Source organism: Culicoides brevitarsis, chromosome 2 (assembly GCF_036172545.1).
Source record: "Culicoides brevitarsis isolate CSIRO-B50_1 chromosome 2, AGI_CSIRO_Cbre_v1, whole genome shotgun sequence".
Lineage (NCBI taxonomy): Eukaryota > Metazoa > Arthropoda > Insecta > Diptera > Ceratopogonidae > Culicoides > Culicoides brevitarsis.
In genome coordinates this window covers 37,930,368-37,956,032 of record NC_087086.1, presented here as the reverse complement: position 1 = coordinate 37,956,032, position 25,665 = coordinate 37,930,368, and the positions used below count along the sequence as shown (strand labels likewise).

Genomic DNA, 25,665 nt, shown 5'->3' with positions numbered 1-25,665 from the left:
TTCGAAATTTAAAATAATTTTTAGTTATTAAAAATATTTTTTTCTAAATTACAGAAGAAAAGTTAAATTTAATTAAATTAAAAATTGATTCAATTTTATGATAATTTTAATAAATTTAAATTTGAATTAAAATAAAATAAATTGAATTAATTGAAAAAATTAATTGTTAAAATTGGTTATTTTTTTTTTCAATTATAATAATTTTAATAAAATTGAATTGAATTAAATTTTAAAAAATTCAATGAATTTTTATTAAAATTAATTTTAATTGTAATTAAATTTTTTTAAATTTTAATGAAATAATCAATTTTTCATTATAATAAATTAATAAATAAATAATTTTTTAAAAAAAATATTTTGTAAATTTTCATATTTTTGAAAAATTAAATTTTAGCTTTTTGATTTATTTAATTATAATTAATTAATTTAAAAAAATATATTAAATATTTTTTTCAAGGTTTTTGTTCAACTTTTAAATTAAATTCTTTGTCAAATTATCTTATAATGGTTACTTTAATTGTCCTAAATTAAATTTCTTTCCAATTAATTTGAAACAATTTCTTTATATTTTTCAAATGAATTTTAAGAAAAATAGTTAATTAAAAAAATTAATTTAATAAAAAATTAAATAATAAAATTTTAAAGCATTTTTTGGCAATTAAATGTCATTTTTTCCTTCATGCGAAAAAATCGTATTTTTCACAACTGCCAACCTAAAACCTGAATGAACCATTTCACGTACGTTACATTCACAACATCATTCGCGCCATTCCTTCACACACAGAAAAATATCCTTCTTTCTACAAAACCACCTTTTACGCCTTCGTACTTTTTCGGCTTTCGTTCATTCTCCCGTTCTGTTATACAAATCCAGACAAACAACGGAACATGTGTTGATGCCGGAATATAAACTTTACCGTGCATTACAAAACAAATTCAGTCGATGTTCGTATCTCGCTTTGGCAGGACGTGTTCATTAACTGCTTAACGGAATAACGGAAAAATTGTGAAAAAAATTTTTTTTCTTGTTTATTTATTTATTGAAACGCGAAAAAAAAACAAATTGAATGAAAATTATTTCTCAGAAAAAAAAATATTTGTGAAAATTATTTTATGGAATTAAAGGAAAACCCACAAAAATAGCAAAGTAATTATCCAATGTAGTGACAAATAAGGGAGGCTTTAGTCCGTACAATTAACAAAAAAAAATACAGAAAAAAGGAGCAAGATGTTGACACCCTCCAAATATTAAATTATTAAAAGTTTTGACGTGGGTTGAATTTATTTTTTTACACTCCTAAGTTCAAGTGTTAATTTAGTGAAAAAAAAAATAATAAAATTAAAGTACTCGAAAACACAAAAAGGTAATAAATATCGAGGTTGTTATCCTTTCTCAACAATTTTTTGCTGGTTTTTAATTTTTGTGGAAAATTTTTAATTGAACCAAATTTTTGGAATTGAATAAATTTATTCATTACGTCTTTTCATTAAAAATATTTCAAAAGGAGCAAAGCCAGATAAAATTAAATAAATAAAAAAAAGAAGAAAATAAAATCAAATAGAATTAAATTAAAGAAAAAGTGTGTAAAAGTGTTCGTCTTCTTGTTTCGTTTGGAGTACAAAAAAAATATACAACATAAGAAAAATAAAGAAACGGAAACGAGCAAAGTTTTTGCATTAATTGAAGGAAGACGTTCCTTATAAATAAAATGTCGGGTGTACTACAAAACAAGAAATGAATGAAAATTAAACGAGAGGAAGCAAAAAAAAAAATAAAAAATATAGTAAAGTAGTGCAATAAAGTTGAAAGTTTAACAACAAAAAAAATAAAAAAGGGGATCGATTATCGGGATGAATGTGAAAATTGAGACCAAATTCTAAGAAACGACTTTCTTTTGGTTTTTTGGTTCATTTTTCACCCCCGTCGATTTTTAATTAAAAATAAAATAAAATTGTTTTTTTTCAGTGAATTTTTAAATAAATAAAAAAAAGGGAAAAAATGGCAAAAAATATGTGGAAAACGATAACTTTAATTATCACCTTTAACATTCTCATTAACATCGCAATTACGAATTCGTCACCGTCGTCGCTGCCGCCGAACAAATCGTCAATCGGAATTAATGAAGTGAAAATTGGTCACAATAGTAACGATAATAGCAATCATAATAATAATAACAAAATATTAGATGATGAGGTGATAAGCAATGAAAATGATTATAGTGACAACTATTCAGTTGCTGAAACCGATTTCGACGACGATAACGATGATGATGATGATGAAAATGATCGCGATAACGGAAAAACAATAGCGGCGTCCCAGCAGTCATCATCGAATGATGAACAAATTAAATTATTGTCTAAACAATTGAAGGCATTAACGGAACGCAGACAGGATGATTTAAAGTCGTTGGAAAGTAATTTGCGGAAATATGTAAGGAAAAATGCCGTTCAGATCTTGAATGAGGATCTCAAAAGGGAGTTGGAGGATTTGCGGTAAGTTTTTTTTTATTTTTTAATTTTTTTAAATTTTTTTCGAATTTTCCTCGTCGCCAATTGTTGAAATTTTCTTAAATCTTTTTTTTTTGATAAAAATAATTTTTTGATAAAATGATAAAAATCACGAAAGAAAATTAATGAAAAATTTAATGAGAAAAAATATTTTTAATATTTTTTTTATAATTTTTTTTTATTTTAATTTTTAATATTTTTTTGTAATTAAATTATTTAAAAAAAAAAATTATTAAAATTTCATTAAAATAAATTTTTATTCAAATAATTAAAAAAATTTTTTTTTAATTTTTAAAATTAATTTTTTTAAAATTAATTTTTTAATATTTCTAATTTATTTAATTTGATTTATTAAAAAAAAATAATTTTTTTTAAAAATATTTTTAAAATGGAAATATTTTAATTATTTCTTATTTTTTTAATTAATTTTTAAATATGATTTATTTTTTTTCAAATTTTTTTATAACTAATTTTTTTATTTTTTATTCAAATTATTAAAAAAAATAATTTTTCATTTAAATTATTAAAATTCAAATTATTGAAAAAAAAAATTTTTTTGATATGGAATTTTTTTTAAATATTTTTAAAATTAATTTTTTAACTATTTTTTTGTATTTAAATTATTTAAAAATATTTTTTAAAAAAATATTAAAAATTAATTTTTTATTTTTTATTTTTATTTAAAAAATAATTTTTGTTTAAAAATATTTAAATTTCTTTTTTAATTTAAATAATTTAAAATTTTTCATAAAACTCAATTATTTAATATTTTTTTTTATAAAAAGTCTACTCACCGCATTTTGTCTCCTTCCCCAACGAAACTCGTATTCCTCCATTTCCACATTGTTGACTTAAAATTCCATCAAGTTAAGACAAAAACAATACGCGAAAACGTAATTTCAATTTTAATAATGCGAAATTTCGTTATCAAGAGCTTTTCTCATTGTTTTTCTTTCCTTCTTTTTTTTATCTTATTGTTATGTTACTGTTATGGTATCACATTGCGCGCCAATGTTTACAGCCTGCGAGAAAAAGAAACACAAGGAAACGTAAAAATAAATGGAAAATGTGCGTTAAAAGTGAGCGTTAACGGTATGAGTGAAAAATGAATAATAGCTTTTACTTTTATACAATCATAAAATTTGTGTGTGTGTTATTGTTGTGTAAAACCATCTATTTAATTAACATTTTCAGGTGATTATTTATAATTAGCAACTTTTACGAGTGCGAAAATGTCTCTCTGTGTCGTTTCAAATTAGAAAACGGAGAAAATCTTTCTCTGTTTCTGACAAATTATTTAAAATGTTTTGTTCTGTTGGATCGCTCGGAGGTCATTAATTTGTTGAAACCAAATAAATATGTGAGATGAAACTTTTCACGAGGAAGAATATTTACCGCAAAGTTATCTATTTCCGTGTTTCAAACAAATCTCCAAGATTGAATTATTATCCTATCTATCTTTTGTATTTATCTTGAAGCATCTATCTGGAAAGAAATTCATTTTTCCTCAAGTTGCTTTTGTTCGCTCCGAAAAAGAGGTGATGACAAAGATACAGATCGGGAAACTTTGTCATGTTCACGTCTTACAGTTGGCGTTGCATCAGACTCACGTTCAAGACAAACTACATTCATCTCGTAAAAACAAGAGGAGAGGAGATAAGCACATGATTTGAAATTTAAAGTTTAACTTTTCGTTTTTCGCCTTCCAGCTATTTCATTTCGTTCGTTGTTCTTTGTTGCGTTTGCTGCTGCTGCATCATACTAAAACTAAACGAAAAGTACCTATGAATAAAATTAGCAATGTGATTTGACTAGAAGACAAAACTTATATCTCATCTTCTTATTGTCTCTGTGTTTTTTGGTATCCTTCGTCGACGATGGTTTTTTATCGTAGAGACATACACGAAAAAAGATAAATCCACAACAAACATTCTTTCGCTTTGTGTCTAAGATTCGAGCATCACGCAACTTTCTTTTTTTTTTAACACCAAACCATGTTATGAGAAGTTTTCGAAAAAGTTGGAAAAAAATCAACGATGAGATGGCTTGAAGAGTGTCTGTCTGTTTAATGAAGAAATGGAACATCATCATGGTAAGAATTTTTTTAACTGAAATATTTGACGAAAGTCTTTTTATTTTTTTTTTAGGGCAATACTTCTCTTATGATTATTTGATTTGACTTAAATCCTTGGCAAAAGTTTAAGTACAATACAAATTTCTATCAGGACAAGTTTCTTTAATCCTAAAACGGCGAAAAGCATACAATAAACAGAAGCTGCCGAAATACAAAATTCATTATAATAGAAAAGCTGCCAATTTACTCAACAACTCATGTATTTCAAAAGTCCTCCAAATGTAAAAATAATAAACACAACGAAGACCTTCTCCTCAATGATCTCCTCAATCTGCAAGAAGTTATGAATATCGGATCAGACAATATGAGCATATGTTCGACTTTAAGCAACCTAATAATAGATATTCCGTGGAAAAAAAACTGAAGACGAGAATTTATATCCCGAAGTACCATGTCAATTTATGAACATTGTTGAGAAGCTCCTTGACTTCTTTAGAGCCATAATAGATTTGAAGAACGTAAATCCATGAACCTTAATACTTTGGATTGTACTAAACCTCATCAACGATAAGCCAAGTTCATTTCTTTCAAAAAGACTTAAAAAAATTTTAATTTTTTTCATAAGAAGAATGCTTTGTTTTTAAAATCGAGCAATTTTAGACCTAATTTTGACATTTCAGTCTTTAGAATTTTTATTGAGCTTTTTAATTATAAAATGCGCTCAAGTAATTTTCAAACCTCTCAAACAAGTCGAGTCTCATACTTTTTGTTAACAAACTTTTTCATTTTCTCTCCACAATAACGCAGAAGGTAATAAGATGCTGACTTATGAGACTTAAATACACAACTTTTTCCTCTGCTTTTCTTTGGCTTGCGCCTCTCATACACAATTTAAATGTTTTACCTCGTTTTTTTTTTGTATTATGATGATGGTTAAAGTTTATGATTGCTGTGTCGTATTACTCTCAACTCTTCTACCACAGCATTTTTTGCTTTATTTATTATAAATTGGCATCTATTTAAAACTTTTTCTCCTTTTTTTTTGTTATCATTCAAAAAAAAAAGTTCAAGTATTTGCTTCTTCCTCAAAAAAAAAAAACAGAACAACTTGAACAACTTTTGTGTGTATGGCAGAAAGAAAATTGTTTTCTTTAACCAACAAAGCCCATTATGGTAACCGAAGAAAATTAAAATCAACTGGCTTAAAAAAAAAGTCATAAAAGAATCGTTTCTCTCGAATGATTTTTTTTCCTCATCCTAAATGGCACTAAAATTTCGATTAAATCCTCCTATTTAATGGCTAGTCATCTGGTTAAGGCGACATGGAAACATGAAATGAACGAACAGTAAATGAACAAAGTATATTATTGGTTTTTGGTCCACATTCAGAATATAATCAGTTGGGGTGATTAGGCGAACATTGCGAGAGAGAGACACTTGATCCGTATTGATGGTTTTGTGGGTTTCACGCAAATTCCTGGTTTGGAGAATATGACAAACACATGTGCAGAAATTCACTTTAAATTTACTCGATCGAAGCGTCGTCGTCGTGTATTGGCTGGAATTATTCAACTATGTAAATTAGCACCTGTTGTTTTCTTTATTGTTTGTGGATCCATTTACTCAAACTCCGAATGCAAAAACCGAAACATTGTACATGAGTATATGAGGTTTTTTCGGTTCGATTCACAAAATACATGGCAACAAAAGGAAGAAAATGTTTTTCTATTGTGTATTGTTCTCTCTCTTGTTCATCATCATCTCTCCTCCTTGATTGTGTGCCTTGTGTTGCTGCTTTTTATCAAGGAAATTGTGAAAACGCTGATTGCTTCTTTCAAATCATCGACAATAAATATGGAAATCATGATGAACGATCAAAAGGAGGCACAGATTGCGGAAGTTTGTATCCCGCAAGCTGCGTGTGAAAAAAATATCGTGGTTTGAAAATTGTTTAGTTTTGACCTTGGCGAAAGCATCAGGTATCAAAAATCTGATCAATATTGCTCGGATGCACAAAAAATGCAAACATTTATGTCACTATGAGAAGCGGAAAATATTTCGTCCTTTTGTATTGTAAGCTGAGAATATTCGTTCTACATTCGAACACAAACAAGGATGAACAGAGAGTGAGATATTTGTTTTCAAAATAGATACAGGTCATGTCACATAAAATGTGTGGTAAATGAATACTTGCATGTGACAGCAGCACGTTTCTGTCTGACTATGTTTGCCGAGGGAAAAATCAGAACGGAAAGCAGTTAGAAATCAATAACGTAATCCTTTTTTGTTGTCTGTTTAGTCTGGCACAAAATTCAATCGTCTCTCGCTGGACCTATCTAATCCTTATTTTGATTTCCTTTCATGCCATGTACCTCCTGTTAGAACCGGGGGAGAAATACGACCTTAATTGAAACGCTTTTGATTGTCCAATCTATTCAATTTCGTGAAATTACTCAGACAACGGATTTTAACCTGAATTCATGAATCACGATTCACAAAAAAAGCTTTTCATAACGCCGCTGTTTTTATCCGATCAGATCAGATCGAACAACAACAAAAAAAAAACTAAATAAAAAATGGAAAAAATATCGAGTTACATTCTTCGTGTGCTTCAGGTTCGTTCGTTTCGTACAAACAACCATTATTCTTGCTTTTTCAATATTTTATCCTCTCTCCTTCGCATTCTAATGGCAGGCAGGCCAATGTTTATATGAAATAGTTTGCAAGGCAGAACAACAACGTGCTAGATTCTATTCAGCTCAATGTTTAGTATGCCACATGATATTTTATATTAGTTAAAAGTTCATTGAATTAGACGAGTGCATCATGCGATGCAATGTATTTATATTGCACAAACTTCCTTGATTCGAAGTTGATTAGTGAATTAATTGAAAAATTTTTTTACCTGTCGGATCAGGGATGTTGAAGTTAGGGAAAATGGATCCAAGGGGGCAATTTGTGAAAGTAAGTTGTTCAATTTTTAAAGAAAATAGCTTCTAGAGATCCTTGAGAATCTAAAAGAAAAAAAAATAATTAAATTGAATAAAATTAAATTTAAATTAAAAAAAAAATTAAATTAAATTTATATTTAAAAAAAAAAAAAATAAATTTAAATTTAAAAAAATTAAAAAAAATTTAAGGTTATTTTTTAACTTGAAAATTAAAAAAAAAATAAATGTAGTTGTTAATTTTTTTTTAAATTACAAAAAAATTCTTAAATATGAAACTCATTGTAATTTATTTTTTTTAACTTGAATTATTTTTTTGCTTTTTACAAATTTTTTTTCCAAAAAATTACTTTTTACATTAAAAATTAATTTTTGAAAAAAAAACTTGTAAAAATCTAAAAAAATCTAAAAAATATAAAAAAAAAACTTAGAAAAAAAATATTTTTGAATTTGTATGAGTTTCATATCCATGAAAAATAATTATTTTTTAAACTTGATTAAAATTAATTTAATTTTAAATTAATTTTAATTTAGTTTTAATTTAATTTTAATTTAAATTTAATTTTTTTTTAAATTTAAATTTAATTTTTTTTTTATTATTTTAAATGTAATTTTTTTAATTTAAATTTAGTTAAATTTAATTTAATTTAATTTAATTTTTTTTTTAATTTTATTCAATTTTAAATTTACCCTTAATTTTTCTTAAAAAATAAAATTTAAATTAAAATAATGTTAAATTAAATTAAAATTAAATAAAAATTAAATTAAATTAAAATTAATTAAAATTTTGAATTTGATTAAAAAAATTAATAATTTTTGAATAAAATTGAATGAATTTTGTTAAAATTTTAAAAATCCTTGAACTGTTTTTGACAGATCCAAATCTGCTTCAAAATTCAACAAAAAGCCTAAAAATTCATTTCATTCTCATCGTTGTACCATTTCATATTACATTCTGCTAAAAGATATCGTTTTACCTCCCATTTCCATTGTTTTTCAAATGAACACCGCTCGCCTGTCATGTCAATTTCTCTGTACCTACTCTTTGCCATTATTTCCTTATAATAGCCCAACTTAAGGTTTCATCATCGTCGCTTCCATTGAAAAAGGGTGATAATCCGATTAGTCTAGACAGCTCATTGTACAATTTTTTTTTTTTATTTTTATTTTATAAATATATCGATGACGAGGATGACGATTGTCGCCTCATTCCCTTTTCCTCAATTTCGATTACTCCGAATAATGGAAAATTTATCGTCAGTCCCTCGGGACATTTGCACCGAAAAGGAAAAAGATTATCAATCATTCATGCATTCTGGTATTGAAAGTTTTCCCTTAATCCCTCGTGGCGTTAATCGCATTACAAGTGCACAGAAGCACAAAAAAGGTCAACAAAGAATCATGTTTTCCAATCATTTTCTCCGCCTTTGAGTTGCACAAAGTTCAACTCGACTCCTGTCTTCGCTTCGATACGACACGACACGAAACGTGCAAAAGTGGGTGCTTTCCTGTCTTTCTTGCAATGTAATCAAACTCTCATAAATAATAAATTGCATAAATTTTAATTTCCATTAAAAAGTGAGCGCATACTGACGACGACGATGGAAAAAAAGTTTCATTATGCAATTTTTTCTGCATATGCACGACGAGAACGAGACGTGAACTGTCTGTCACATCATCAGAAAGGAAGACAAGACAAACACATTATCTTTGCTTTCGTAAGTTAAGTGCACCAACAGACAATGTTGTAATAATAATAGCTGAGAGAGAGAAATGCTCTCAAGGATATATTTAGTTTAGGCGAATGATGGGAAATGCAATGAATGATTGAATGAGTATGAAACTGCAAGTTTGTTCGAGAATTTATGACTTTTTTTTAGTATCTCGAGTATCTCCAGTTGCCCTGTTGGTTTAAAGGGAGTTGATTTGACCTTCAAATGACCTTTTGTGAGTTTAAGAGGTTGAAACTCATTCTCAAGGTCTTATTTTTTTTCTTCGAGGTGTTAAATTAACATCTTGAGGGTCTAATATAACTCCTTCGAGTGATTCAAATGAACTTCTTGAGAGGTAAAAATGATCTTAAATAATGAAGGATACATTTTTACTTCTTAAGAATTTCATTTGAATCACTCGAAGCTTTAGAAACTGATGTTTAAGGTGTTAATTTAACAACTCGGAGAAGGAAAATGAGACCTTGAGAGTAAATTTCTTATATTTATATTTACTTATATTTAATTCAACTTCTTTAACTTAAAAAAGGTCATTTGAAGGTCAAATTAACTCCCGTTGAACTCTTGGAATTCTTCTTTAGAGGTTATTTTAATACTTTAGAGGAAAGAGTTACTCTTTCATTGAGAATTCTTTCCTCTTAAAGTATTAAAATGAACCTCATACTATTTCCTTCTTAACCTTTGTTTGACCTTGGTCTGTTGAAGAATGTCATTCCATAAGGATCGAAGTTGTGTCATTGCATTTTAAATCGATCCAGCTTCAGTTTCAGATACTTTTCCTGAAGTTATAAAAACCTTAACAAAGCCAAAAATCATCATTAAGCTTAAAAAGCTAATCGAAGTCTTTTGGATATAAAAGGTTAAGGAAAAATAATGAAGACGTAGATTTTTCGAGCTTCAGCATGAGTTTAGGAAACCAAATAAGAAGCCATAGATCCATTCATGTTAAGAGAATGGATCGTTGTAAATTATTGATTTGGTTCCCTTAACTCATGCTAAAGTTCGAAGTTCTACCTACGTCTTCATTTTTCTCCTTAACTTCAATATCCAAAAGAACTTCGATTAGCTTTTTAAGCTCCATGATGATTTTTAAACCTCTTACAAGTCAATTAAAGCTCATAATGCCAAATTATCTCCTTTTAACTCATCAAGTAACCTCGTACAGCTTCCACAGTAGAAGCTAGAATGCGACTAAACAAGCCTTTTGTCGAAGAAGAATGAATCGCATCGCACATTTTATGAATATTTGTGCAATATTTTGGCCATTCATCATCATTTTATGACAGATAAACGAGTTTTGTATTGTTGTCTCTCCGAGATATGTACTGGCTGCCATGCTACCCACGATTTATAGTTTGCCAGTAGTTTATGGCTTTTTTCAGTCAATTGTCTCGCAATAAGAGAGCAGCAGCATGCAGCTTACATAAAACATTCCCGGAACCACAGTCTACGAAATTGATGGTGCGGTTTTGTTTTTTGTACTCTTGTTTGCTTCAGAGAGGAAAAGTTTTCCCCCTTAAAAGTTTTCAGGCAAAATTTGATCGATTTTCCATCCAATTTGTCAAAAATAAAGACGAGTATCGAGTGTCAGAGATTTTTCCTCCTCGAAAGATGATACAAAATGACACTTTTTAACCTTACTTGATTGGCTAATAAACTGGCACCTTCTGTCCCATCGAATAAATTTTGTGCCTTTTTACTTATCTTCGACAACATTTTCTTCGGTGTCTGAAGCAAAACATAAGCGGCAATGACAGGTTCGTGTGACACAGAAATGAACAACTTCCTTCCGTTCGCTTTTCGTCCTCATAAAATTCTTGACATTTTCTCTCGAATAATAACAATTTTTCCTCGTCCACGAAAGTATCATCATCAAATATTTGTCAAAGTTGGTAATCTTTCATCCCTTCGTTTCCTCCGTCGTCGTCGTTTCTCTCCAATATCCAAACAGCGCGTCGACGACAAAAAAAAATCATTTTATTTATTATTCAATAATTTGGATCCCTTTTTTATCAGCTTTAAAAATTTTGCTTCCCTCGACGCAGTGAAGCATGAAATTTTTATCAAATTTTTCGTCGTTTTCCCTTTTTATAACTTTTTTTATGTATTATAAATTTATTTAAATAAGATGTCACCTCACTTTGTTATCATTATTATTTTATTAAGGATTTACTAATATTTACTTTTCGCGTTTTCCGTTGCGAATTTTATTATTGATGATTAAAGAGGAAATATGAAAACTTTTGACATTTACGTCAATTTTTTTCGTCTTGCTTTGATGATTTTTAATTTTTTATGAGATAAATCGATTTTTTAATTTTTGCATTTTTATTAAAAGGTCACGTACTGATTTTTTTTTTTGGTCTAAAAAATAAAAAAAAAATCAAAAATTTTCACTAAATAATAAAAAATTTAAAGTTAAATATTTTAAAAAATTAAAATTAAAAATAATATTTTAAATAATTTTAAAAAATTATAATAAATTTAAAAAAAAATTAATTAGAATTAAAAATATTAAGAAGAATAAAATTTTAATTAGGTATTAAAAAATTAAATTTATTTTTTTTTATTGATTTTTTTGAAATGAAATTTTCAAATAAATTAAATAAAATTTAAAATAATTAAAAATTAAATAATTTTTTTTTTAAAATTTTTTTTTAATAAATTAATTCGAAATTTAATTAAAATTTTAATCAATTTTAATATTTTTTTTTATTAATTTTTAAAATTAAAAATTATTTAATTTTTATATTTTTTAATTTTTTACAATTTTTTTTTAAATAAATTAAATTAAAATTTAATAAAATTTTAATCAATTTTTTATTTTTTTTAATTATTTTATTTTTTTTATTGAATAATTTTTTTAAGTATTAAAAACTAATGAAAAATTAATTAAATTAATTAAAAATTTATCAGAATAATATTTAAAAAAAAAATAAAATATAGAATTTTTATCATTTTATCTACCTAAATAAATAATTAAAAAAAAATTTTTTCAAGATTTTGAAATTTATTCGAATTTATTAAAATTTAAAAAAAAATAAAATTTTTAAAGGCAAATTTTCAAAGACCCATTAAATATTTTTCATTAAAGAAATTCTCATAAAATCTCAATAAATTTTGCATTTGCAAAACCGCCGGGAAAACTTAACGTACGCTTAATTTACGTCATTATAAATCTCTTCTTTTTCTTTTTTTCTCGCTTTAATCCAATTTCAAAGCTGACTGTTGTTCGAGCATTCAATAAATTAAATAGAAAATTATCTGTATTTATTGTTCAATTTATCTTGGTTTTGACTCGTTTCTCGATTTTTTTTTGTTTTTCTCCTCTTGAAATAGTAAAAAATTCAAAGAGTCTCGGAATAAATTTCCTTTCGTTAAAGTGCTTTTTGATTGTGTCTTTTTATGTCGTTTTCCGAGAATTTTCCGAGAAATACAACTTTTAACAATCAGACAAAAGCAGGATTAAACTTTCTTTCCTCATTCATAAATAAACGTTTCTCTCAATTTGGTTTCAATTTCCTCTCGTATTGTGTTGGTTTTTAAATTTCAAGACAAACTGCATTATTATTTCGTCTCTTCTTCGCTTTTTTCGGACACAAAAGACGTACATCTGCATCATCATTAAATTTTCTGTCTCTCCTTCTTCGATATTTTATTCATGCAGTCGATGACCCGAACTGAGAGCAGAGAAGGAGGAGGAGGAGGAGGCACAGCATAAGATATGAGCTCTTAATGCAGTCGTTGTTTTATTTAATAATAACTTTTGACATTATCTGTAATAATGCAACAATAACAAGAAAACAAATAACGACAAATTGCTCCGGTCTCCGATCGAACGACCGAAATTTGTGGTTTTGTTGAACGATGCTTTGTTGTTATTTTAATTCATTACAAATAAATTTTGTGTTGGGTTTGGGTTTTTGGACTTATCAGTCTGAAAGCAAGCAATATGGCGCGGGAAATGTAATCAGAAGGCAACTTCATTAGAAATTTATTGCTCAGTCAATAAATGTGTTTAATGAATTCCGATAAATGTTTGTGAGGCAGTTGGTTTGACATTCGAGTGAGAGAGTGTGTTTTATGTATTTTATGAGAAAGCATCCCTTGAGGTATGCAGTAAAAGTTTGCGCGTTGGCTATTTGGAAATAGAATTCATTCAATAGATATTTTTTTTTGAGTTGAATGTTTATGAGAGTTAGGCAGGAGGAAATTTTTATCAATAAAAATTCAATAATTTTAATTAAAATATTTTTTTATAACTCGAATATGAAAAAAAAGGATAAAATTCATTAAAAATTTATTTTTTAATTTTTTTACGATTTTTTAAATTTAAAAAATTAAAATTAATAAAATAAATATTTAAAAATCCCCTTAAATTATTTTTTTTGATTAATTTTTTATAATTTTTTAAATTTTAATAATTTTATTTATTTTAATTTTAAAATTTTAAATAAAATTAAATAATATTAAAAATAATTTTGAAAAATAATTTGATTTTTTTAATTTGAATTTAATTAAATTTTAATTTAAAATATTTTAACTTAGGTAAATAATAAAATTAAATTTTTAATTTAAGTTTAAAAATAATTTTTTAAATTTCTAAAATTTAATTAATTTCTAAAAAAACTGAATTAAAGCACAATTTGATAATAAAATTTTAAATAAATAATTTTTTTTAATAAAATATTAATTTTTTTTAACCTTAAAAATTTTAATAATTTTTAATTTAGAAAAAATAAAAAAAAAATAGGTATAAGAAATCAAGTAAAAATTAATTTCAAAAAGATAAACGATTATTTTTCATTTTTAATACGAAGCTTAAAGTTTTGAAAATAAAAAATATTATTATTTAATTAATTCTGATTTTTTTAACAAGTAAATATAATTTTTTTTTAAAAAAATAATTTATTTTATTTTTTTTTTTATTTTTACTTTAAAATAAAAGTAATGGAGCTGTCTGGTTTTTTTTATCATAAAATAAATAAATTTTATAAAAAAAAAAATATAAAAATATAATTTTAATTTAACTAAAAATATTTGCAAAATTATTTTAATTAAATTAAAATAATTAAATGAATTAACAATTAAAAAATTAAAAAAAATAAATTTAAATTTTTTAAATTAAAAAAAATTTAAAAAAAAATTTAAATTTTAAAAAAATATAAAAACTGCAAAATTATTTTAAATGAAATAAAACTTTAAAAATTAAACCTAAATTTAAAAAAAAATTAAAAAAAAAACTTAAATTTAAAAAAAATTTTAAAAAATTAAAAAAAAAATTAAAAATATTTTTAAATTAAATTAAAATTTAAAAATTAAATTATTTAGTTTATACAATTCTTAAATTTTAAATAATTATTTGTGTAAAAAAAATTTTTAATTAAAAAAAAAAATAATTAAAAAAAATCGAAACAAAAAAACTCACCTATCTAATCCCTACCTCACTCAACAATCTATTATGTGGTTATGAGCTCACTAAAAACAACAAAAAAAAAATACGGAACAATATTTATTTGGCTTGCCAATCGTCCGTATACTCGATTACTTTACTGCCATTGTTCTCTCTGCGTTTTTCCGACTCTTCAACATAAAAGAGGAAATTGCTGCCAATACACTTTTCTATTGTTTTTATTTTTATGATTATTAGAGAATTATTTTTATCATCCTCATTGGTCGTCGTCGTCGTTTGTCTTTCACAGACAAAATTTTTTTTTTGCTCTCATGAAAAACCTTTTACGAAACAATAAATATTCTGTTTTTGATGGAGTGCGCGCTCTGGCATTTATTGTGCCTCCTTGAAACTGGCAACGAAGGCTGTGAATGGGTCATCAAGAAAAGGAGAATTTTATTGTTGAAAGCTGCTTTTATCTGTGTGTGTCGCTTAAATTGTTTCTCGTTCATTATTTATTTATTTTTATCGTTTTCTTTTTTTTTTTTTCAATTTAATTCTATTCGATTGGATTGAAAAAAAAATGAGGGATAAAAATAATAATTTATCGATTATTAATTATTTTTTCTTCGCCTCGTTCGAGCGATTTGCGTCTTTTATGCTGAAGAAGAGAAAATAGGAAGCTCCAGAAGCGAAAATTAAATTACCTCGTGTCGACTGTTCAAGCAGCGAACGAGATTTCATCTTTTTTTCTATTTCATAAAAGAAAAAAAAATAATATAAAGCCACTTATTCACGTTTTTCTCTCGTTTTGTTATCCTTTGCCATTCAATTCCCCGGATAGATGGGCGAGATACCGCAGAATCACGACGTCGACGACTACTTTGGCGAAAAATCACGCAAATATTTCTCAAATGATATGACCCGTGTCTTTCGTATCCCACCTTTTTTGTTGTTGCGTCTCAGCGATATCATATTTCCGTGACATGTAGCTGCTAAACTCCTTCCTTGTCTATAATCGGTCCCTTTCGCAACGACGACGAAGGGAAAAAAACATGAAAGATGAGATAATATTGTAACACATTATTCTCCTTTTTTTCTTTCTTTGCCTTATCTAATCTGCAAAGAACCTCATATGAGATGAAAAAAAATCCGAGGCAAAAAAAAAGGATTTAATTTGTTCACCTTTAACATGATACAACAATTTTCGTCACGAATCTTGGAAGAAGAAAAAAAAATCTGATTGTCATAATTTCAAATGAAAAACTTCGCTCTAATGAAATTATTTTTGCGAAACATTTTAATCTAACCGACGATAAGGCGACGGAGAATATTATCGTTCGTGGGATTAAAATATGTGAGAGAAAGGCTCCTTTTTAATATAATTGACTCATTAAAAAATTCATATATTGTATTTTCCCTCGGTGTCTTTCATGTTAATGAAACGTATGAGTTAATCCGCTTTAAGCGATCAGAGCAGAGGAAAGATGCATGCGAATATTAACCGATAAGTGTTTCGCAAGAAATTTGCATTATCTAAGCAATTGGGGCTTAGATGGAATTAATATTGAGCGAAAAGATTATTGGGATTCGGAGAAAAGGGATTTGGAAAGTGATTTTTGGGGTATGTTTGTGTTTTAAATACATTTGGGATTTTTGTGGAGAAAAGTTAATAAAAAATTTAATTTTTTAATTAAAAAAATTAATTTAAAAATTAATTTGAAAAAAATTATTTAAAATTATTAATTTTCTAAAATATTTTAAATAATTAATTTAATTTTTATTAATTCAAAAAATTTAATTTTTTATAAAAAAAATTATTTAATTTGATTTAATTTAATTTAATTAATTTATTTTTTTATTTTATTTTTTTTTTAATTTTTTTTTAAAGTTTAATTAAAATATTAATTTTTATTAAAAAAATATTTAAAAAAAAATATTAAAAAATTATTTATTTAAAATATTAATGTATTATTCATAAAAATTTATTATTAAAATATTAAATTAAACTAAATATTAAAAAAAAAATATAATTTATTTTTAAATTAATTTTTTTTATTTTAAAATTTAATTAAAATCATTTTAATAATAAATTTGTATGAATAATAAATTAAAATTTTGAATAATAATTTTTAAATATTTTTTTAATAAAAATTAATTTTTAATAAAAAATTAATATTTTAATTAAATTAAATCAAATTAAATAATTTTTTTATATAAAATTAAATTTTCAATTTTTTTAAATTAATAAAAATTAAATTAATTATTTAAAACATTTTTGAAAATATAATTTACATTTTTTTGAACTTGAAATTTTTGAGTAAAATATAAATTATTATTTATATAAAATTAATTTTAATATAATAAAAATTAAATAATTTTAATCATAAAAAAATTAATTAATAATTTTTTAAGTTTTTAAGAGATTTTTATTCTATTTATTTATTTTCAAGAATATTTGAAATCTACAATGGGATAAAAATTTGAAATGTGAATTCAAAAAATTTTTTTATTTGTTTAAAATTTTAAAATTTTTAAAAAAAATTATAAAAAAAATAAATTAAAAAAATTAAAAATTTTACCAAAAAAAATTAATTAAAAAATTTTTTAATTAATTTTAAATTAAAATAAAATTTTAAATTTAAAACAAAAAAAATTTTTCTAAAAGAAGTATAAAAAAATTCTGAAAAATTATATTTTTTTTCAAATATTTCAATATAATTTTTTTTATACAAAAATCATTCTCCAACCTCAAAACAAAACAAAAAAATCCCAAAAATTGTCAATTTTAATCCTAACGAGAAAAATTTAATCCATCTAAATTCTGCATGAAATCTTCTGAAAATCCCCGAAAAGAGTCACGTCCCGTTGATTTTCATTCGAAACAAAAGAAAACATTTTCCTCCAACAACCCTTTTTACAAATATCCGCATCGCCATATCAAATAATGCCTCACTGGATCTAATGAAATGAGCCAAAGGATGATGACACACAAAATAAACCGCCACACATATTCGCCCTTTATTTCAATTTCTTCCTATATATGTATTTTGTTTTCCAGTAACATGACGTTTTCCTTTTTTTTCCTTCTGCTCGTTACATTTTCCAAAGTATATGTGAAAAGAGAGATAAATTTATTTCATCGACGGAAATGAAAAAAAAAAGAGATAGATCGATGAATTGGACATTAGTGGCAATGACGTGCATCAAGACGAAATGACTTTGTGAAAACACCCGATGAATAAATTTTTCAAAAAAGAGGCAAATATTGTAAATTTTTCACAAAAGTACAATAAAAAAAGAGTCATTTATTGAATTTTTCATGGAGGTGCGCGCCAAGTTGCTGCTTAAATCACGTTCAACGTGACTCGAGTGCTTTTTTTTGCGTTACAAAATTCAACAACGACGTGGAATTTATTTGAATATGTTTAAAAAAAAAAGTATTGAAAAAGTTCAAGTATACTCACGAGGAGAAAAAGAGGAAAAAAAAGTTGTCTGAAACGTTGAAGCATTTTTTCATTGCAATTAGTGAGCAAATATTGTCGTTGGTTGTCCCGTAACTGCAATAAAAAGGCACATGTGTGACAAACAATCTCCTGCCATCCATTAAAGCCACTTACTGCCTGCCTCTTGATGTGTGTTGACACTTAAATGTGCCAATAAAACATTTATAAGCTGAATTTATTGACTTCTCGTATATGATCAATATCTTTGCCCGTTCCTCCAGTTTTTTCCATATTTTTCATATTTATGACGTTTTTTATTGGCATTCCGTAAAAAGGTGTGAAATGATGATGCAAAAACTTCTAAAACAAGTAAAATACCAGGCGTTGGCGCCATCTGTTACAAAGTCATCGATCATCTCATTAAATTGCCATCACGCAGTGCCGAAAAACGCACAAGACATTTATAACTCTAACACCTCAATCAATTACCGATAACTCTCTTTTTTTGTTCTCTCTCTTGTCGCCCAAATAGAATTAATTCCGAGTCAATAGCGAGTGTCGGTCACGAAAAGATAAATGTCCTCTTAAAGACACGAACACGAACACAAAGAAAACACGAAAAAAATTTATCATGCCGCAAAATATATAATAATAATCAATGATTGTACCAGATTGTATCCACTTAACGCCGAAATTCGTATCGGCAGTTTTTTTTTGTCCAACGCAGTTACGAAGGAGATTCAGCTTACAAAAGAATTTCGGAATAAAAGGGAAATATTTTAGGAAAGGCAAACAACGCACGTACAAACATGGAACGAATAAATCACAGCTAAAGTGTCAACTTTCGTTTATTTTGTGCGAATTTTCAATAGTAAATTTTCTATTGAAAAAAAAAAATGATTTTTATTGGTTTTGAGAATGTCTGTCTGTTTAACCTTAATGTTAATGAGGAGTACGAAAATGATGAAAAATTTAAATTAAATGAAGCAATTTTGGATAAAAGGATTGATTCAAGGAAAATTGTAAGATTTGACTTAAAGTAATTTTTTTTTCAGGTTATGGGAAGCTTTGAACCAATGGCTTCAATTTCGTCAACGATAGCCTTGGATATTTTGACTTAAAAAAATTTAAGACCAAAATTAAACAAAAAGCATTAACCTTGAAACATTTAAAATAAATCGAAAACAAATCATGATGAAAGTTTAGAACAATTAGAACATTTTTTCCATTGAATTGACAAAAATATCAACTATGCGATTCATATAAGGAAGTTATCATTAAGAGAATGTAACGTCCTGAAATAGCCTAACTCGCAAATATTATCTTTCTGTCAAAGTGTCTTATGCTAAAGAGCGGCGGCTATAAAAGCAACGTTTTCTCGCGGACTCGTCCTCTTTTGATCTTCACTTTTCGAACGAACAACAGGCGTTTTACTCTTCCTCCGACATAACAGAGAAAAACTCACAAGAGCTAATCATGAATTTTCTTAATAAAGGCAAAAAAATATATTAACATAGAAAAACAAGCAAAAATAAAAAAAGCACTTTGAGTGAGACTTACCAACAAAGCTTTATGAGATCACTTTTAAGCTGACTTTCGATGGTCAGCAATTAAACCCAAAAAATTTGTACAAAATAGATTTTATTCAAACTTCTGTCGACTCAAATGGAATTTTTCCTTCTTTCCCTCTTATGTCGTTCCTATTCTTTACCTTAATCTTTTTTGTCTTATCTTTTAAATTTCTTTGTTCCGCACTCCTTCAACCAAACGTCACTTCGTCGTCGCGTTCGTTGACACTGACTCTCAATCGAATAATATCAACCTAAAATTTTCAAGAAAAGAATACATTACATGACTTTTCTTTACATTAAAGAAGTACTCAAGTTTATTTAAATACCTTTCTCATGGAATAAGAAAACTATAGGACTTCATGCTCAAGAACAAAATTTTCAACAGAAGATTTTTTTTACATAATGAGCTATTTGCAGAGCTATGTATAATCTAGAGGCGACAGATCAGATCATGATTTGATTTTTGATTTGATTTGCAAATCTAATCGAAAAATTTTCAACCCATAGCTTTTTTGATTTCATATGATCTAAAAATTAATTTAAATCAAAATTAGATCAGATCAAATACAAATTTTTTTTTTCTTCAATTTTTTGTGGATATTTTTTTCGATCTGATTTATTTTGATCTAAATTAATTTTTAGATCAGATTAAATCAAAATTAGTTAAGGGTTGAAAATTTTTTGATTAGATTTGAAAATGCGCTCTCATGGTTAACCTTAAAAAAACCACACGTCGAGTTTCAATATCAATTCATCGAACTACATCGATACCTTTCTATTCTCTCTATATATTTTCCGATAACGAGACAAAATATTCGACATCTTATCAATTGTCCGAACCATGCAGTGAACCTAATAAATGGGTCCTTTAATTGATGTGTCTCGTTGTCTTTTTAGCTTCTTCCATCAATTCTGATAATAATTGATTTTACGTCGCAATTTTCCTCGCGGCAAGGAAAATTTGTTTACAAACACGAGAAAAAGCTGTTTTCCGTTCACTTGAGACCTTTAATACATTACGATGCGAGAGATAAGCATATGTTATAAGCATATCACACCCGATATATCCCGTTGCTGCAGATATACACAAAAGATTATGAATCTAAATAACTATGCATTATTTATTACACAAGGCACACAAAACAACAACATGTTGGCATGGGAGGGAAATGTTAAGTCTATTACTCAGTCGTTTGTTTAGTCAGCAAGCCAGCGGTAGGTGCAAAGGGTTGATTATCATAATCTGGATAAGAATGTGCCGGGGGACAGAACGTGAGTTAGTTAGGTTCAACATTTACCTTTAAGAAGTAGGAAATTTGTTGTTTACTCGAATTATTACATAACTTTCGGAAAAAAAGAGTTACATTTATCTGGTTGTTACAAAAGCCTCGAAGGTTTGTTGTCATAGATAAGAGATCACACGTGATTTTTCTCTGAAGCTAAACTTTTATCCAAACGAGATTTTTTTCGTTTCATTTCACAGACGAGATTTTTTGTCGGAACACGAATCAATAACGATGAATAATAAAAAGGGGATAAAAAAGCAGTTCAAGGTAGAAGAAACCAATGAAAACTTTTTTTAAAAAGTTTCCGTTTGATACCTTGCCAAAAAAAAAATCGACATTGAATCTGTGGCAGATCAAACGTTACGACCTTGGAACATTTCGTTGCCCCTAATCTTCCAACGATGACACAAATTGTATTTCCTTGTTCTGTTTCGACAAAAAAAAATACGAAGAAAAACATCGTCTAAAACTTTCGTCTTTCCCATGTTGGCATTTTTTTTGTCATGTAGAGTAGTTGTAACATGTATGCAAATGTTGCGCAAAAAGGTTTTCGACATTTTTCATGCACAATTGGCACTCTGGCTCCGAACAAGCAAACACGAATTGACTTGAAATCCTTTTTAAGTTTTTCGCCGTAATTTATAGAGCAGAGTCGAGTCGAAAGAACGACAGAAAATACACAAACAAAACACACAGAGACACAGAAAACATAACTTTAAGGCATTCCTTTCAAGTTAAAAGCTTTCGTAGAACCAACTCTCTTTTTCTTTTCGTAGGGCAAAAAAATATACAAACATGACTCGTTCCCGTTGAAAACTTGTTAAAATACATTAAAATAAAAAAATAGGTAGAAATAATAAAAATAATAACAAGCAAGAAAAAAAAATCATGCTGAGTGTTTTATGGAAATGAAAAGTGTGTCGAATGAACTTAAGTCGGGACTCGGAATGTAAAAAAAAAATGTAATAACAAGACAAAAGTAATAACCTAAAGTGTTTCATGAGGATAATAAAATGAATGAACAAACGTTTCATGTGCAATTGTAACATTCTAGTTGTTGAGATGCGGGAGATTTTATGAACTTCAGTCCAGTTTTATTGAGATGAAAAAGTTCATGAGGAAGTGAAATGTTTTCTTGTGAGTTTTTTTTTGTTTTTGGAGATTTTCTTGATTTTTAATTTAAAGGACTTTCAAAATTATTTTTTATGATTTTTATATTTTCAAATTTAATTAATTATTTTTTATTTTTCAAATTTATTTAAAAATTTTTAAAATTAATAATGTTAAAGTTTTTAATTCATATTTCAGATTTTTTTTTTAATTTTAAAATTAAAATTTTTTTTTATTTTTTTTTTTAATTTTTTAATTATTTTTTATTTTTTAATTTTTTTTATTTTTTTTTTTTTTTTTTTTTTTTTTAAAAAAAATTTTTTAATATTTTAAAAATTTTTAAAAAAAATTTTAAACTTTTAAAAAATTATTTATTTTTTAATTTCAAAAATTTAAAAAAAAATTACTTTTTTTTAAAAAAAAATTAAAATAAAAAATTAGACGTTAAAAATTTGAAAATTGCATTTTTACTTTTTTTTATAAAAAAAAGTTTGAATTAGCAAAAAATTATTTTTAATTAGAAATATAATTTAAAAATTTAAATTAAATTGAAAATTGAAAAAAAATTAACCGTTTAAAATTTGAAAATTGCATTTCTGCTAATTCAACTTAAAAAAATTAAATGTGTTAAAAATTAAATATAATAAAAAAATTGCATGAATTAAAATAATTAATTAATAAAAAATTATTGAAAATTTATTGAATTTAAAAATTAATTAATTAAATAAATTAAAAATAAATTTAATAATTTATTTAATAAAAAAATAAGAATTTTAATTAAAAAAAATTATTAAAAAAATTAATTAAAAATTTATTGAATAAAAAAATAATTAAATTAAATTTCGAAGAATTTAATTAAACAAAATAATTTAATTTTTAAATAAAAAAAAATTAAAATATTTAATTTATTAAATAAATTAAAAATTGAAATAAAATATAATGTAATTTATTAAATTTCAATTAATTAAATTAATAAATTAAATTAAAAAAAAATTAATTAAATTCAAAAAAATTTTAAAAAAAAAAATTAAAAAAATGAAAATAAAAAATGATTCCTATGACCTGAAATCTTTTAAAAATATCTCTATTAAATTTTTATTCTTCGCGATTCAAGGAGACAAAATTTTTCTTTCAAATAAAACTTATTAAAATTTTTCACTTCATTCAAATAATTTTTTTAATAAAAAATTCTCGCTTTAAAACGTTTTAAATTGCTCAAAAAACATCTTTAGCTTGTAATTTTCCCTTAAATTACACGAAAAAATCTTTCCAACTTTTTCTGTTACTTTTTTATTTCGTTATCCAAACAACGAAAGATACTCAAATGGTCCTTAAAATAAACATCGCAGCAACGAACGACGCAAAATGAGTTTTAAAAGTCATCTCATGTTCCGTTCTTTGTTACTTTTTAATGAACGCGTACGTTTCTCTTTCCTGCAAAACCTCCTTAATTATGCAAGGCACTAAAATTCCATTCCTCTTCATTCTTTTTTTTTCATTCATTCGGCTGAATGACGATGGTTTGAATGATGAATGTTGCTTAGGTCAAGTCCCGTCACGTTTCCTTCTAAATTTAGTCCATTAGCTAATTTTTCGTAATTTTCTCTTTTTTCCTGTTCAATTTTCTCCAATCACTTAAATTCCATTATTTTTTTTTCTTTGCAGCGAGGAAGTGAAGACATTGCGTGAAGGTGCATCGATCTACAAAGAGCACTTGACGGTGCAATGGCTCTCGGAATCAATTACGGAGCTGCGTAACGAGATGCTCGAAGTACAGGAATCGACGTCAAATGTTACGAAGGCATTGCAGCAGCAGCAACAATATTCGCCTGTCATGGAAGAAATCAACGAAATGAAAGATGAAATGGCAAAACTCAAATTATCCATCAAAGCGTTGCATCACCGGCAGGAACGAAACGAAGCCGAGCTGAAACAGTTGCGCGACGAGGCAGTTCAACATGGCGAAGATGTGCGAAAATTCATGCTGAAACGAAACGGGGTAAGTAAAATTTTTCAAAAAAAATCTTAAAAGTGGCTCAATCGTCAAAAATCTGTCGAAATATTTATTATTTTTTGAATTAATCGCCGATGGCATTTTTTTCGAGTGAAAAAGAGAATGAACAAAATTCTGAAGGTACCTCGATAATTGGCGCCATCACAATAATTGCACATTCCTCGTAAAAATATTTTTGGAGAACGAACGAAAAGAAAGGAGAGAGCCGTAAAATATTTTTTAATGAGAAATGTGAAAAATTTCATTTTATTACTTCTTAACTTCATAAAATGTCTCAATTAAATTTTATGTCTTTTTTCGGGATCATCAGCGCGAGAAATAAAAATTAAATTTATTCAGATTTGACAAAATTTTCAATTTTATGTTTCCTAATTTTTTTCCCGTGCGCCCACAACTCATCAAAATAATTATAATATCATGAATTTATGGAGGTTACTGTTGGCTTTTTCCGTCGTGAATGGCTTTTTAAGCTGGTTTTATGCGAATTTACGCCTCTGTTAATGTTTGTTAGTGTGAGGAAACAATTTGAGGAATGTGCAAAGTAATAAATTTAAAGTAGAACACATTTTAGTGAAGAGATTTTGGCATTCCGGAAATTCACCTTGAAGGCGATGAAAGGGAAATGTTTCAAATTTTATTGAAGGATTTTTTTTGTTGAATTAACAATAAGGCGATTTTCAAATTTTTCAATTTTTTTTTCAAATTTTAATTTTTTTTACTGTCAAATTTTAAAAGTTTTGTAGTTTTCTCAATTAAAAATTAATATTTTTAAAATTCATTTAAATTTAAAATTAAAATAATAAAATTACTTTTTTTTACCTAAAAATTGGTTTGAATTAGCGAAAAACCATTTAAAAATTTTATTAAATATTTTTTTTTAATTAGCAGAAATGATTTAAAAATTCTTTTAACGAGAATTTTTTGAATTGACAGATTTTTTATTAAGAAATTATTTATTTTTTTAGTTTTTTCTCTAAAACTCATTTAAGTTAAAAAAATTAAATTAAAATAAAAAAAATCTCAAAATTGGTATAAATTAGCGAAAAACCATTTCAAAATTTTATTGAATTTAAAATTCTTTTTTTTTTCTGTTAATTTAAGTAAAATATTATTGAAAAAAAAAATAATTTTAAATCAAAAATTGGAGAATAATCATAAAATTTTATGTTTTAAGGAATTAAATAAAAAATTTCTCAAATGTCAATTTAAAAAATGAACGTTAAATATTTAAAAAAAATTAATTTTGCACATAAAAATTAATTTTAATTTTTTTTTCAATTTAAAAATAAATTTGTCAAGTTATACACGAATTTAAATTTTTTTTTTTAATTTTAAAAATAATAATTTTTTTTTTTAAATTTTTCATTTAATTCAGAATAAACAAAAAAAAATATTTAATTAAATAAATAATTAAATTTTTATTAAATTTTAAAATGAAAATTAAATTTAATTAAATTATTAATTTTTTGATTTGAATAATAATAAAATAAAAATATTAATTTTATAAATGTTTAAAATTTGTAAAAAAAATTAAATTTGTAAAATAATTAAAAAAAATAAAATGTTAGTTCAAAAAAAATCCGTTA

General features: G+C 25.6%; 1 protein-coding gene across 1 annotated transcript in view; it reads left to right on the top strand.

The window, feature by feature from the left end:
* Positions 1-1,999: 1,999 nt before the first annotated feature.
* Positions 2,000-25,665, top strand: part of LOC134829079 (protein scabrous) — a 66,335-nt gene continuing 42,669 nt past the window's right edge. Inside the window, exons 1-2 of the mRNA XM_063842071.1 lie at positions 2,000-2,493; positions 23,731-24,064. Coding sequence (XP_063698141.1) covers positions 2,000-2,493; positions 23,731-24,064 — 828 coding nt within the window. The remainder of the gene's footprint in view (positions 2,494-23,730; positions 24,065-25,665) is intronic.